The 15,489-nt window shown below is 52.6% G+C and overlaps 6 protein-coding genes across 6 annotated transcripts, besides 2 other annotated features; 4 read left to right on the plus strand and 2 right to left on the minus strand.

The window, feature by feature from the left end:
- Positions 1-141: 141 nt before the first annotated feature.
- On the plus strand, positions 142-1,522 carry PODANS_4_1230 (uncharacterized protein; the record flags this gene model as incomplete). The annotated part of the gene is made up of 3 exons (XM_001903697.1): positions 142-857; positions 933-1,196; positions 1,288-1,522. 3 exons carry the CDS (start codon positions 142-144, stop codon positions 1,520-1,522), a joined length of 1,215 nt encoding a protein of 404 aa, XP_001903732.1.
- A 1,155-nt stretch (positions 1,523-2,677) lies between these two features.
- Positions 2,678-4,623, plus strand: PODANS_4_1240 (uncharacterized protein; the record flags this gene model as incomplete). The annotated part of the gene is made up of 3 exons (XM_001903698.1): positions 2,678-2,957; positions 3,007-4,264; positions 4,332-4,623. The coding sequence occupies 3 exons, from the start codon at positions 2,678-2,680 to the stop codon at positions 4,621-4,623; spliced, it is 1,830 nt and encodes a 609-aa protein (XP_001903733.1).
- A 270-nt stretch (positions 4,624-4,893) lies between these two features.
- On the minus strand, positions 4,894-7,149 carry PODANS_4_1250 (uncharacterized protein; the record flags this gene model as incomplete). Its single annotated transcript, XM_001903699.1, has 1 exon — positions 4,894-7,149. The coding sequence occupies one exon, from the start codon at positions 7,147-7,149 to the stop codon at positions 4,894-4,896; it is 2,256 nt and encodes a 751-aa protein (XP_001903734.1).
- A 369-nt stretch (positions 7,150-7,518) lies between these two features.
- On the plus strand, positions 7,519-9,297 carry PODANS_4_1255 (uncharacterized protein; the record flags this gene model as incomplete). Its single annotated transcript, XM_001903700.1, has 1 exon — positions 7,519-9,297. The coding sequence occupies one exon, from the start codon at positions 7,519-7,521 to the stop codon at positions 9,295-9,297; it is 1,779 nt and encodes a 592-aa protein (XP_001903735.1).
- Positions 9,298-9,544: 247 nt separating this feature from the next.
- Positions 9,545-9,632, minus strand: a tRNA (tRNA-Tyr).
- Positions 9,633-10,896: 1,264 nt separating this feature from the next.
- Positions 10,897-12,588, plus strand: PODANS_4_1260 (uncharacterized protein; the record flags this gene model as incomplete). The annotated part of the gene is made up of 3 exons (XM_001903701.1): positions 10,897-11,556; positions 11,706-11,913; positions 11,966-12,588. Coding segments are annotated over 3 exons (1,491 nt in total), but the record flags the coding sequence as incomplete, so codon positions are not given.
- Positions 12,589-12,708: 120 nt separating this feature from the next.
- Positions 12,709-12,788, minus strand: a tRNA (tRNA-Asp).
- A 146-nt stretch (positions 12,789-12,934) lies between these two features.
- PODANS_4_1270 (uncharacterized protein) lies at positions 12,935-13,234 on the minus strand (the record flags this gene model as incomplete). The annotated part of the gene is made up of 1 exon (XM_001903702.1): positions 12,935-13,234. The coding sequence occupies one exon, from the start codon at positions 13,232-13,234 to the stop codon at positions 12,935-12,937; it is 300 nt and encodes a 99-aa protein (XP_001903737.1).
- Between the last annotated feature and the right edge of the window lie 2,255 nt (positions 13,235-15,489).

The raw sequence follows: 15,489 nt of genomic DNA on the forward strand, positions 1-15,489 counted from the left end.
GACGTGGAAATGAGGGGATAAAGCTGAAGTTGCTTCTCGGCGCATGCCCTCCGCCACAGTCTTCCTGGAGCTGAAAAGGCAACCACCTTGCTGTCGTCTGCAACCGTTAGGAATTCTCTCAGACTGAATATCCCAGGCGAGATGACGAAAGCACTTGTAACTGGACCTCATGGTCCGCCAGATATCAGCTACAACCTCGACTACGACAATTACCTTGCTAGAACCCAGCGTCGATTGCAGACCGAAAAACTACCAAAAGACCTGCCGAGTGGCTTTCCACAGCAAGTTCAGAATGATCTTCTCTGGGATGGGAAAGACCTTGCTGAGAAGTACGACTGGAACTACACCTTGACGACCGATGACCTGACCGAGATCGAATCAGCTCTCCGGCATTTCAAAGCTCAGAACCTGGGACTCGGATTCATCAACCAAGACACCTTCCCGCTTCCCAATCTCCACAAGACTCTACGAGACATCTCCAAGGAGATACACATGGGCCACGGGTTCAAAGTGATCCGCGGTGTTCCTGTGGCGAGCCACACTCGAGAAGAAAACATCATCATGTACGCCGGGATCTCCTGTCACATTGCACCTGTCCGTGGTCGACAATCCTTTCTGGATACCGGAGTTGATGTTGCTCTGGCCCACGTGAAAGACATGACCTCAGTGGTAGATGGCAGCAAGATCGGAGCTCCAGCCTACACCAATGTTAAACAAGCCTTTCATACAGATATTGGTGACGTTGTTGCATTGCTTTGCCTCGCTGAGGGTGTTGGAGGAGGGGAGAGCTACTTGTCGAGCAGCTGGAAGGTGTACAATGAGCTGGCTGCCACTCGGCCCGATCTTATCCACACGCTGTCAGAATACTGGGCAGCGGATACGTGAGTTTGCGCTCTTCTAACTCCTTGTTTCATGGAGCTAATGTCCTCCAGATTCGGCAAGATAGACATCCCTTACTGGCATGCTCCGTTACTTTACCACGAGCCGGCCAAAGATACCACCCCAGAACGTGTGATTCTCCATTATTCACGACGAACCTTTACCGGCTACTTGGGCCTCCCTCGCTCAGCCAACATCCCACCCCTCACCGAAGCACAAGCCGAGGCTTTGGATGCGCTGCACTTCACAGCGGAGAAGTATGCTCTCTCTCTTGACTTTCGCCAGGGAGACATCCAGTACATCAACAATTTCGGCTTGTTTCACGGCCGTGCAAGCTTTCAGGATTCTAAAGAGAAACAGTAAGTTGATCTTTTGACCGAGGATTCACAATGATGCTAACAAACACAGACGTCATCTGATTCGGATCTGGCTCCGTGATCCAGAGTATGCTTGGGAGATACCTGAACCTCTGAGGAACAAGTGGGATAGGGTGTACAAGGACGTCAGGCCTGAAAATACCGTCTTTCCTCTTGAGCCACCGATCGCGACCGGCAGTGATAGTAATCCAGGTGGGAAGGGTCTGGTGGCAAAAGGGTGGCATAGACTTGTCCAAGCAAGTCAGCGCATGTTGTTTCCCTCGTGAGGCCTTTGGCAACAGAGGCATCAACTTTCGGCATCAAAGCCACAACAGCAGGTCATCAGTCGCTTTAGTATGGGTAGGATCAAGAATGGAAGTGGGTATCACGAAAGATCACATCTTTGGCAAGCATAATGACGAGCGGTGGAAGATGAATGCCTAATCTGGCAGGTAGTACCAGCCGCCGACCCGGGGTGCAAAAGTCACAGCTGGTTGGGCATCCAATATCAGCACAATTGGCACCGCTCACTGTCCATGATGACCCCCACCAAAGAGCAACCCATAGCAGGCGCTTCAGACCAAGACGGTACCATGCGCACGCAAGATGGCGGAAGAGGCGCTGGCAAGCTTTTTAGTCGATGAATATCAGCCACCATAGGTATGCAGGTTGCAACTACAGACCAGATTCTACAAGATACTGTTCAGCTCTCTGATATCCTCGTCCTACCATGCTGCATTTTTCCCACCCCGCTTCCTCCCGTCAGATATAGGGTCCCCAGGTTTTATCCTACCACTGAAATGCGAGCTCACCCGATGGCGTTATCCTCGCCAACAATGAGCGACAGCCATCCAGACAGCTCCCCAAAATTGCAATCGCAATTCTCCTGCCCGTATTGGCAGGCAAAGTCCTGTCGGTTTTGCTCGGCGAAAAAAAACTGTCAGGTTCTGGACGGATGATCTGCCGTCCAACTACCATGGCCAGAGAGCCAAGGCCGGGAAAACCGCAACAGAAGCTCGCACTGCAACGGGTACCATCCAAGTCGGGAGATAATACCACGACACAAACAAGGGACCGATAAGGAAAGTCGCACGAAGGAAGTTATCACTGGTCGACGCAACGTTCGAGAACACAAGCTGCAATACAAAGTGATGCCATGAGCCAGGTATCTGACGCTCGCCTGCACGTGTGAAGAATGCGGAATGTCTCACCAAGCTGCTCGACTGGAACAGTCCACCACTTAAGGTTGCTCCATCCCCATCTAAATGAACTGCAGTACGACGTGGATTGTCTCACGAGCAGACGGGTAGATAAAGTCGTGCTTCCACGGCACGTCATCTCTTCTCGACTCCCCGCTTCTTGACTTTTTGTTGTTGACACTGCAGATTTGGGTCGAAGTTGCAAGCAAACAAGAGTAACAGCGCATTGTCGGGCAGAAGACTATGTCTTTCAACTGGCGTCGACCCTTTCGGTCGCGGGACGACAACGATGAGCCAACGACACAGGATGCGCCGGCACTGACCCGAGTCAACAGCGCCGAGGTGTCAGACGGTAGCCTCAAATACACGCTGGAGAAAGGAGGCAATGACTCCCAGCCGTCATACCAGGAGGCCACAGGAGCCCCAGTGGAGAGTCGCTCGCCGCTGGGGTACTCTGTCGGTCCAATCACCATCATCTTCCTCAATGTCAGCAAGATGATTGGGACTGGTGTTTACTCTACCCGTTAGTAGCCCCTAGCCGCCGGTTTTGGAGAGACACTGACAGCAGACAGCCTCCGCCATTCTTAGAGGGACTGGCTCAGTCGGGCTGAGCATGATCTACTGGACCCTCGGCTTCTTCACCTCCATCTCCACCCTCTCCGTCCTCCTCGAATTCGCCTCCTACTTCCCCAACCGCTCCGGCAGCGAAGTCGTCTACCTCGAGCAAGCCTACCCCCGTCCCCGATGGCTCTTCCCAACAGCCTTCGCCTTCCTCAACGTTGTCCTTTCCTTCAGCAGCGGCAACTCCATCGTCTGCGCGCAATACCTCTTCCGCATAAACGGCCACACCCCCTCCCCCTGGGAACTCAAAGGCGTAGCCATCGCCGCGTACACCGTTGCCTTCCTAGCCGTAGTCTTTCACACCAAAGCCTCCTACGCCTTCTCCAACGGAATCGGCATTGTCAAAACCCTCACCCTCATCTTCATCGCCATCACCGGGCTTGTCGTCCTAGGAGGCAACATCTCCTCCATCCCCGACCCCCACTCCAACTTCCGCAACGCATTTGACGGCCTCCCTCCTACCCCTTACGGCCTAAACAACGCCCTCTACCGCATCATTTTCTCCTACACCGGCTTCGACAACGCCTTCAACGTCGTCAACGAGGTAAAAAATCCCATCAAAACCCTCCGCCGCAACACCTTCATCTCCGTCTTCCTCGTCGCCGTCCTCTACAACCTCGCCAACGTAGCTTACTTCGCCTCCGTCCCCCTCCCCGACCTCCGCGCCGCAAAAGAAATCACCGCCTCGTTATTCTTCACCGCAGTCTTTGGCTCCTCAAACGCGGTTCGCGGACTCAACTTCCTCATCGCCCTCTCCTCCTTCGGCAACCTCGTCACCGTCCTCATCGGCTCCTCCCGCATGATCCGCGAGTGCGGTCGCCAGGGCGTGTTGCCGTTTCCTAGATTCTGGGCGACCACACGACCGTTCGGTACACCGATCGGGCCTTACTTTGTGAAGTGGTTCATGACAGTGATCATGATCTTGGCCCCGCCGGCAGGGGACGCGTTCAATTTCGTGGTTGACTTGCAGGTTTACCCTTCTTCGCTGTTTCACATCTTGGTTGGCATAGGACTTTTCATCGTCCGATACAGGAGGAAGAAGCTCGGGTTGGGAAGGGGCGAGTTTAAAGCGTGGACTGTAGTGGTGGTGTTTAATATCCTGGTGTATGCGTATTTGCTTGTGATGCCTTGGTACCCTCCCGAGGGCGGACCATACGCGGGAAATGTGAGCTTTTGGTATGCGACTTATGTTGTTACGGGGACTGGGATGTAAGTTCTCCTCCGTTGCTCTCCTCACTTGATTGACAAACGAAAGGCTGACATGGGCCGGAAAAAGTTTGCTCGGTTGCGGCATCTACTACTACGCCTGGATCTGGCTCCTCCCCAAGTTGAGAGGGTACCGCATCCGGCAGGAGGTTCTGACGCTGGAAGACGGAGCGCAAAGTCACAAGGTGATCAAAGTACCTGTCGAACAACTGGCAGAGTGGGACGCCACTCACGATGCTGTTGGAAGACCGCTCAACAGGACAGACAGCCACTCTGGCGACTCCGAACGCATCGGTGTATCAAGCACAGCAGGAGAAAAGGGCCAAGATGGCAATGTGAGGGATGTAGATCCTGAGAAGTAATTCGTCAGAGCTGTGCGAGCTGCTTGGCGACATGGTGGGGCAACAGATCTGCTAGGCTAAGAGAATATTGTAGGCTAGAATGTAGCAATTGAAGAATTTTACTTATTCTCCCAAGCAATACCTCATCTCATCATCTCCCAACTATGAACCGCACGCGGTTTTCCCGCTCCTCTGATGGTTGGCCTTGGTCGATGCCCCAGCCACCTATGCCATGGACCGGTCAGCAGGTGGAAGCGGGTTCTTCCTGGCAGAGATTGATATGACTGTGCTCTACACCAGAGTGGTTGTCTGTAATTCCCACTTCTCAATCCATCCCACATCCCATTGATCTGCACGAACCCACAGCATTCCCACCCGCTCATACACCTCATCTTCCCTGCCAACAACACGACGAAGAGCCAGACACATGAGTCTCGCGTCGTCCTGTTCATATGCCACAGTGCCATCTTTTTTGAACGGGTTCTCTTTAGAGCTTATTCTAACCAGGAGTGCCAGGTACTCGTTCTTTTGATCAAAACACGCCGGTTGGATTTCCGTTTCTTCAATGGTAGCTTCCACCCAGTCATACTGTCTCCACACAGACAGAATAGCATCATCCCCCACATCATCCACGTCGTGGATATAAAGCAGCGCAGTGGTAACGTCAAGACCTTTCCTTCGGGGACACCCGTCGACCGGCTCATCCCAAGAGCCGTCACCTATGCTGGGTTCGTGGTTGGGGCCGGGGAAGTAAGACTTGGGGAAGACTTGCTCACTTCGGTATAATTTCTTCGTACGGCCCCGCAGGACTAGACGAGCGTCCATGATTTCACCAAAAGGATTGGAGGGGTTCTTTGGCTCAACGTTGGCTTCGACCAACTCCAGATCATATGGACCCTGCCCGTAGTCCGTCGTGTAGCCGTCCCACTGAATTGTATCGTCTGTTACTGCCCAAGACCATGACGGCGCTCGATAAGGTTGGACGTGGCGGGCAATTTGCGTCTCTTCCTTCCAAAGAAGCCCATTCCTAACGTCACTGCTCCAAAGACCGGCGAGATATCTCGCCCCCAGACTGGCGTGAAGTCTTTGTGTGATGCCGGACAGGGCTGGAAGCTTGTCGCTCCCAAATGTGAGGGTCCTGTTTGAGTATTCTCCCACAAGCGAGTAGTACTCCCGGAAGAGGTCTTTTCTTTTCAATGACTTTGCCGAAAGGTCGGAGGCGTTACTGGCGTCGAGCACCGCGGTTATGTCGTCAAAGACCGAGTGAGCTCTCTTGTCCCCTTCAGGCAGGATGCCAGCCTCAGCCGATTCCTGGCCAGCGCGGCATCTCCAGTATATCTGATGTCTTCCGTAGATAAGGTGGCGGCGCGAGAGTAGAAACTCCTGAAATGTCCAGCCTCTTGAGTTCAGAACGCAGGCCATATCTAGCCTCCTCAAATCCTCGCGGTCATTAGGATGCCTCCATTCCAGTTTCAACTTTCTAGCTTCACCCTGTTCCGATAGCATCGTGAGAGGGACCGACATGGGTGGTGGCCCAGCGGTTGGGGCTGGGTTGAGAATTCCTGTGGTACTGCGCTCGGATACAAACGCTGATATTGTAAAGGTAGAGGATCCGTAGATCTGAGCCATCTTTTTCGACTCGACTTCCCAATCCTGTCTGGAATCTTGCATGATGCAGAGTGAGTCAATCCATAGGTACTGTATGCCCAGCTTTCGCGTTATTGTTATTGCGTCTCGGAAGTTTGCCGGGAGGCTGTCGAACGAGAGCGATGTCGTAAACGTATCCAGTGTTTTGGTGGTCAGGACAGGCTCGATTCTCCCGCCCCAGCAGTGGCTCAGCGCTACAAAAGGAGCTTGAGACCCGTGCGAATGGACAACTCTGAGTGTTTCGAAGTCGTTATCTGGAGTCCCTACATCGACTACTCTTGTCGGAAGGGTTGGGACCTTGTTATCCTGGCAGCATCTGTGACATTGCTGACATTCTTGTAACCACGACCGCGCGATCTCAAAGTTCTCCTGTGAGCCAAGATCGCTGTCGAGCTCGGAAATTCCAATCCGTACATTCTTCAGAGTTATTGGCTGATCCGGGGGTACCACCAACCTCAGTGGCATGACAGGTATCTCGTAGTGAAGCTGTATCACATCGTCATTGCCATAGTCGACATTCATGAAACCGCCAACTTGCACAGCAAGAGTGTCCATAATGGTGATTGATGATGAATTATCACGATATGGATACGTGCTGGTGAGAGCGATCTTGACATCCGACTGCTCCAGGCTTTTCGCTTTCTCGTACATCGACATGGTCTCATCCTGGCTGCTGAGCCCGAAGTATTGGTCTTCTTCGACGGGATTTTGTTTGAAGGCGTGGATGATTAGCTGACAAAGGTCGCAGCCGTTTATCGCTGACTGTTCAAGGTCGTTGAAACTCTTGTGATGCTTGTAATATGCTGAAGACGGGAAGTCATGAAAGTCAACCTCCTGTTTCGTCAGTTCAAACAGGTGTTGGATGGAGAGCTCTGTACAAAGTGGACATCGAGTTGACATGATGAGGATGACGTTGGAAGTGCAAGGTGAATTTCCATGTTGCCCAGCAAAAGGTTTCATCAAGTGCTGTTGGTTCGAGCCGGATGAGGGCCAACGGAGACTCACCAGGGCCCGCCCCTCACGTGATTATTACCTGTTGGTCTCACCAACTGGAAGTTTTTTTAAAGCAGTGTTGAGGCCCTTCGTGACCAACATATCATTGGTGAACTAACATGATGATGAAAGAGCTATTGCTTAATGAAAAGCTCAATCCCACCATGAGGTCGGTGAATTCACGGCTTGTTCCGGCCCAAGATCCCAAAGCCTCCCTCTGCATCCTGGTGCCCCAAATCAGAAAGAGCCAAGCGACTTCTGGGACAGGCCGTTGAGATGTTGGTAAGGGTCATCATTGGTCAGGTATTGGAAATAAGCGATCCAAGACCGCACCAAGCATCCACAAATTTGGTGGCGCCCGCGTTAGCCCAGTTCGAGCTGAAAATCCCAGACTGGTCGAGAACCATTTCGCCGTCGGTAGTCGCATGCGAGGTTTCGGGGCTGCCTCACCGTCGTTTTGGCCACTTTTTTTTGTGGTATTTCTGTCGTCCTCCCGCTCGATTTTGGTGCGGAAGGTCGGTTTGTTTTGTTCACGATCCGTCGATTTTTGGCGTCATTTGGCGGCAAACAGAAATGGACATCATCGACAAAGTGAAGGGCTCCACTGACGAGCAGGAGCCCCACCCCGGGAACCCGTTTATTGCCGGCGACCCATCCTCCGACTCGGACCGCGATGAAGACACTCAGGCCAGAGAAGACGCGGACAACGCCCACGATGTCGAGGAGGAAAAGGAGTCAATACTGCCCAAGTTGGGACTGCCGATTGCGCTCCTGGTCGGCGCAGCCATAATGGGAGGGGGGACCTATGCCGTCGTCGCATATGTTCAGAATCTGGTTGCGAACGCTGCGGTGGACAATGATGAGGCCAAATGGATCCGACTGGCGAGGACTGACGCATATGATGGTTGTTACTTGGGTTGCACCAGTTGCGATGACCCCAACTTTGCGTACAACGCATGCCAGCTCACTACCCGTGTTGATGTCAAGGGCGTTATCTGCGATGCGAACAAGATGTGGAATTGGGCTGTCGAGGACCGGTACCCAAAGGAGTGTCTGAAGGCTGTCAGCAAGGTCATCATGGGTGATGCGCTCGAGGACCTGAAGAACCACTATCGCAAGCGGTACGCCATCATCACCGTTGCCATTGTAGGCGGGTTAGCTGTCGGCTTTCTGGTCTACTTTCTCTGGCGCAAGTTCGCCAAGCCAAAAGAGACTCCCAAACCATGGTCGACGTATGACCAAACCCCAGCTCCGTTTTCCATCAAGCGGCCAGCAACATGGAAGCTGCCCAAGAAAGAGAAACCCGAGAAGACAAAGACCGAGCACACCGACAAGATCACGACCACCACCACCCCAACTACATGTGAGCCAACAAACCTGGCCCCCCACGAAGCAGTCGCAGCAGTCCCCATCGTCTCCCACTCCCGCTCCTCCTCTCGTTCATCCTGCTCCTCAAGAGCCTCATCCACCCACAGCGCCCAACGCATCCCTACCCCTCCCACCTTCGACCTCCCCTGCCGCAGTTCCTCCCGGGCCTCCTCCCGCTCCTCATCCTCCGGCCCCCGCCTCTCAACCCTCATCGGCGCAGCCCTCACCATCACCACCTCAGGCGCCTCCGCCTCCATCTGCATCCGCGACCAACCCTGGACCCAACACTTCATCACCTCCTCCCCCTCCCCCACTCAAAAAACCATCACCGGCACCATCCACGGCTGGTTCTCCGAGTGCTACCAAATCCAAAAATGCAAGCAAAAGTGCCGGTGGTCCTGCTCAGGCAGCTCATGCGGAAATAAATGCAGCAAGGAGTGCCACATAGAGGACAGGACGAAAAAGGAGCCAAAGGTGTTTGTCGATGCTGTCGTGCCGATGGTGGCAAAGTGCGGGTTTAAGATGGTGGATACGCTGAGCGGGAGTGAGACGCCGACGGTGAGGGTGGCGAATGGTGGGATTGAGAGGGGGTTGTATGTGAGGATTAGTGTTAGTGGGTATAATGTCACGGATGCGAGGAGGACGGATAGGAGCGTGGAGTGTTTGCATGCTTTGGGGGGTGTTTAGGGAGTGTGATGGTTTGGTTTGGGTTGTTTACTTGGAGTCAGGGGGTGTTCAACGGGGTTTTGACGGCATATAATGGGCGGAGAAATACGTGCGTTATAATGATACCAGAATGTTTTAACTCTTTTTGTGTCTTGGTCAAGCCTCAACTGCAAGGAAACGAGAGAAACGCCGGACATGATGGGAGACTGAAACAAAAAACGAACAGAAACGAAATGCTTGCTGTTGGCAAAAATGCAAAAGATACATGTCCCCTCGACCGGAATCGAGCCGGTGACCTTTCGGTATCAATAAATTCCTTTACAGCCGAACGTGATAGCCAACTACACCACAAGGGGATTTGAATTTGTTATAGGGCAAAGGCGGGTTCAGCACTTGTGTGCCAGTGGAGATATGCGGGAATTATGCGTCATTCGCCGGTGGCTTTCGGGCCGAAAAACCGCGAGGGGTGAGCTGGTCTGTGCTTTGTGCCACCACAATTCTTTGTCTTTTTAACATCTCCAAAGATGACCACAGTTGGGTGAAAAGGAGCAAAAGTGAATGGCTAGGAGTTGGAGAGATCTGATGTCTGGATGACGTGGTTCCGATAACTCGGTTCCTGCAGAAGCGTCTCTTGGCAACTGAAGAATCTTCACACAAACCGCCTTCCAATGTTTTGTGGGCGGACACAGCTCTGGCGAAAACAATGATCGGACGAACCCCACCAACCACTGCCAACCTCAACGTTTCATCGACATTTTCCGCAGGCTGATCTTTTATAAACAACATCTCATCCAATGGACTGTCCCAAGTGAGGCGTTCTTGGGCGGGTTGCTGACGACAACCCCGCCCAATATATTCCCCGAATCCCACAGTCCGTCCCAGATTTTCACCACCACGTTGCCTTGGCCTCTCCCGAAGGCCGAGACAACTTACATCCGGTATCGATAGCAATGGCAGCTTTGAAACGCAGTGGCTTACTGCACGCTGCACCTACCCGGCACTTCCTCCACAAAAATCAGGTACAGCATTGAGCTTGTCAGGCACCTTTCCGCTGGCAGAACCGGGTGGTTCGGGAGATGGGCTGGGATCATCCTCCTTGCCCGGGTTACACTGCCCTCGACCTCTACTGCATGTAGGCACCCAACCACCAATGGCGGTTGTCAATGCACGGCTTTTGCTTGCTGATTTGGCGGCGGCAGATGGTCCATGACGATGGCGAGCTGCATATCAGTGGGTGTCCTTTGTGGGTTCCCAACCTGCACAAGTGGAAGCGGACGGATCCGGTGTTGTTGCCATTCGCCCCGGCAGGACCTGTCGATCCATTGTGTATCCTGGCCTAAACCCCTGATGCTGTAGATCAAAAAGTATGCATGCTTATTCATAACCAATGGGTAAAAGGTGGTCAAGCTGCACCTTTGATAGTTCCCGAGCTCCCACATCACCACCACCGCCTTCTTTCTTTCTGCAGTCCCTCTCTTTTCCCTCGCTATCGTCTCTCCTTCTATTCTCAACACATAATGAAACCCCCAACTATCACCACCACCCCCCTTTCGTTTTTTTACTTGACCCTCTCCCACCCCTCGGCCCGCGACCCCCTGATCCCTCCGAAAGTCGACCTAGGCCCCTACAACCCCTCCCACACCCGCCGTTCGTCCCGCCACCTACGGTTCAGGCATGTTCCCCCAGCTCCTCTCCCACCCCTCCCCCTCCCTCGGCACATTCGGCCAACGATACTGGTACTCAACAGAATGGTACTCCGGCCCAGGCGCCCCAATCATCCTCTTCAACCCCGGCGAACAAGACGCCTCCAACTTTAACGAAGCCTACCTCTCCAACCAGCGGTTGCCAGGCCGCATAGCACAAGCCGTCGGGGGTGCCGTCGTGGTGGTGGAACATCGCTATTACGGGGAGTCCTCCCCCTTTGAAGAGCTAACAGAGGAGAACCTGCGGCATTTGACGCTGGAGAATGCGCTGAGGGATATGCAGTATTTTGCGAGGGAGTGGGATGTCCTGAAAGAGGCCGGGAATGGGACGGGGAAAGGGGGGCCGGCGTGGGTTTATACTGGGGGGAGTTATGCGGGGAGTTTGGCGACTTGGCTGAGTAGATTGGAGGAGAAAGAAGGGGAGGAGGGGAAGGGGAGGGCGTTTTTTGCTTATTATGGGAGTAGTGCTGTTGTGAAGGCTATTGGGGATTTTTGGCAGTATTTTGTTCCGGTTTTGGAGGCTATGCCGAAGAATTGTACGAGGGATGTGGAGAGGGTGGTGGTGTTTGCGGATGAGGTTTTGGGGGGTGGGACGGAGGAGGAGAAGGAGGGACTGAAGGAAAAGTTTGGGTTGGGGGGGTTGGAGGATGAGGATTTTGCTGCGTGAGTTTCTTGTTGCTATCTGGGTTGGTTGGATGGGATGGTGTGCTAACAGAAGACAGGGAGTTGACTTGGGGATTGGCGTCGTTGCAGACGACGCAGTTTTACTCGGAGAAGAATATAGGGTACTCGCCGTTTTATCGGTTTTGCGATTATGTCGAGGGGCTGTACCCAGTGGAGCCCAATGCAACCGTTCCTGGAGAGGACGGGGTTGGGCTTGAGAAGGCGTTGGAGGGGTATGCGAGGTACATCAAGGAGGATGTCGTTCCTGGTTGTGTGTCTCCCATTTCCTCTGGACGTCGCATTGAAGCTAACAATATCTCTAGTCTGTGCCAAGTCCGGCTACCCTGAATGGCAAGATGGAAACAGCACCCTCTGCCTCCAAAACATGAACGCTTCCTCTCTGGCCTTCACCGACTTGTCAGTAAAGAACTGGGGAAACAGACAATGGTGGTGGCTTCTCTGCAACGAACCGTTTGAGTGGTGGCAAAGCGCACCGCCACTGTCATCGTCCTACCCAAGAGTCATCTCCGAGTACGTGACAGCAGAGTACTGGGCTTCCCTGTGCCCGCGATTCTTTCCAAACACGACCTATACCTTGGCGGAAGGCAAGACAGCGGGCGATGTCAACGTCAGAACAGGTGGCTGGAATTTGACGTCAAACGTGACGAGAACGATGAATACAAATGGGCAGTATGATCCATGGAGGGATGCGACGCTGAGCAGCACGTTCCGACCTGGTGGTCCAGTGACCGAAATGGAAAAGGATGGGCTGCAGGTGAGGTTGGTGAAAGGGGGGACTCACTGCAGCGACTTGGTTGGGCTGAACTGGGAAGCGAATGCCGAGCTGGATGGGTTAGTGGATGGGGTTGTTGACCAGCTGGCATGGTGGATAGGGCAATATCACAGTGATGCCTACGACAGAATCAGAAACACGACGCGGAAATAAGAAGGTGGTACTCAACAGTGATGAAGTTATGAAGTTGATGACGAGCGTTTGTTCAAAGACATGGAAGTTTGCAAAGCCATATTTTTCAAAAAGATGGCAAAAATAAATCAGATCATAGGACTCTCCCACCGGGAATTGAACCCGGGTCTCGAGCGTTGTTGGGTGACAAGCTCACATACTGACCACTATACTATGGAAGACTGAGCAGATGTTAGCACCTGCTATAGGCTGTTGCTGCAGTTTTGCACGGAACAAGCTATTATAATGTTTGTGTCAACTTCGCTGTGTTTCGTTTAGTAAACCCCCTGGTCCTGGCCTGTAAGCTATCGTTCCGAGTCATGACGCTCTAGAACCTCCACCATTTCAGCGTACGATCCTCGAGACTGTCTACCAGAGGCCCAATAGGACAAGACTCGAGAAAGCTCTTATACTTGTGCGCCGTGTCGATCCACTCGTATCTATTGATCTTATCCCTGGCGTCAAAGACGCGGTACCTCTTTCCTGGTTGGCGGCAGACGAATAGATTGTGCAATGCCCAACCGTTTCGACCGTGAGCGAAATCCCCGAATGCCACAACTTCCAGAGAAGAGATGCCCCGTGGTCCGAATATCCAATCTAGATGCCTAGCGAAAGAAGGCAGGACCATTTTTCAAGTTCGTCAGGGGGCACGACAGCCAAGTATTTGTCAAACCTAAACGTGGAGCGAATCCTAGAGCTGGAACCGATACCTGATGTCTTTTGGGGATATTCAAGTGCCCGTGATCCTCTAGCTTTGAGGTGGGACCCAGTTTGCCTAAAATGCAAGATTTTGAGAGTGGACTTCAAGGCGAAAGGGCCCAGTATCTCTTTCTGCATAGATGATGAAAAATGTTAGATCAGAGGTAATCAACGACAGGAATTACTAGCAGTCTACTCACTAATGACTCAAAATGCTCGTTTGTATCATACGGAAAGCCGAGACACTCAAGATCAAGCAGTGACATGGGATGGAAAGTAGGAGAGATCTTCCACCTGTCTCTCTCTGACTCTGGGATGTCAAAATGACAGCCATCATGAACTGGGTCGGCCCTTCTTGAGCGATAACCTGGCCCTGGGCGATCTCCGCGTTGGTGCACGACCAGTTTTTTCAAGGTGGCATGATGGTGGGCAATAGCATCCCATAAAGGAATCATTGTTGATGGATCAGGCCTAGTTGGGGATGGAAGACTGCACGGTATGACGGCCTTGGTGAACCCGAGAAACAGCTCTTTCAATCCTCGGAAAGATGACAGAAACCGGATGATTTGTTCTTCTTGGTTTTCTTCATCATCGTCCTCGTGTGATTGAATTTCGAACTGCTCAAGACACAATGGAGTTGTTGTGGCCACGGATCATTCTAGAAGTCGTTCCCACAAGTGGCAATTGCGTATCGTAACAGTCTTTACCGTCGTGATATCAATGGCCTCTTTCATCTGTCCGCCAAGGGAGACATTGTTTAGTGATAGGACCGTTAACACTGGGAACAGAGGTCGTGTCTCTGGAAGGACCCGACTGAAAGGTGTCAAAGTGGTATCAGGCCAATCCCACGGCGTGTCAAGGTTGCCATGATCAGGGTCGACATCCATGTCATCCTCCGTGACACAGGGGTATGCCAATGTGACGTCCAGCTCGGTGAGATGCTCTCGGTTCCTCTTCAGACACTCTCCCAATGAGCCAAGCAAGACATTGGGGGGCTGGTGCCAGCTGATGTGGGTCAGATGACGAAAAGCTATTGGGATTTCTTTGTGTGAATCCAAGCACCCCCCATCTGTGATGAGCCGGAGAGACCTCAGTTGGGGTTGCCTAGCATGTAGGGTATCCAGAACACTGCTGGAGATACATGTAGCAAGGTCCCAGCTGAAGCCATCTAATTGACCGGCAGGGATGCGCTCAAGGACAGAGTCCGCCATTTGACAAAGACGAGAAAGATCATCAACTGGCAGTGGGTCTCTTCCAACAAGAGCTCCGTCAATCACCCCCTTTTTTTGTCCAGTCGAGTCTGCTCCGTCATGAGGTTGGACGTGCAAGCAAGGCACATTGGGTATCTTTTCGGGTTCCACTTCATTTGCTTCCTCTCCAATCTCTTCTTCAGGTTTTGTGTCCACATGCAATGCTTGCCACGCTGACCATCGCAAATCCCGACTAAAGGTGAGGTGTTTGGCGTTGCGCAACGCGGGAGTGGCACTTTGGAGAGCCGATGCGCACTGAGCAACGCGGTCGATGTCCAAGATGCATCGCTTACGCTTAACGCGAGGTATATCGATGCGGATCGATTTCCAGAGTTTCGGTGCACATACTGAGTGGAACAACTTAGACACACTGGACAACGATTTGATGTCTTCCAATAAGAGGCATCTAATTATGTCATGCAGAAGTTCCACGGGGAGGTGGCCGAGCATGATGATTTCAGATGCGATGGCGGCGATATGAGGAGAAGTGAGAAGTACCTCAGGTAGGTAGGTAGGGAAGCAAACCGTGAGCGGGGAGAAATGGCTCTTATAGGCTTGTCGATGTTGTTGGTCCCACTGATTATGATAGCGAATCCCCTTAACCAATCAAGTTTGAAGTGGCCGACCTCAAGGCAACTCGTGCCTCGACCACCAACACGCCCCACATATCGCGAGATTTGAAGTTGGAAACTGGGAATTGACGTTCAGAAGGTCTTCGGCGTGTCTTTTGTCCATCTTACAAACGAAACATAAGCAGTGCAATGGATACTCTTAAAAGTACAAGCCAATGATGATCCTCGATGTTTGTCTCATGCATGTACCCGTAAAAAAATGAGTCACTGAATCCGTTTGCACAGCCGGCAAGTGCATTACTATTTACCCCGTACAAGCTGTAGAGTTAAGAAAGTTTCCACACTGCATCGGCCTACTATTA

This window comes from Podospora anserina, chromosome 4 (genome assembly GCF_000226545.1).
Source record: "Podospora anserina S mat+ genomic DNA chromosome 4, supercontig 1".
In the NCBI taxonomy this organism is placed as follows: Eukaryota; Fungi; Ascomycota; class Sordariomycetes; order Sordariales; family Podosporaceae; genus Podospora; species Podospora anserina.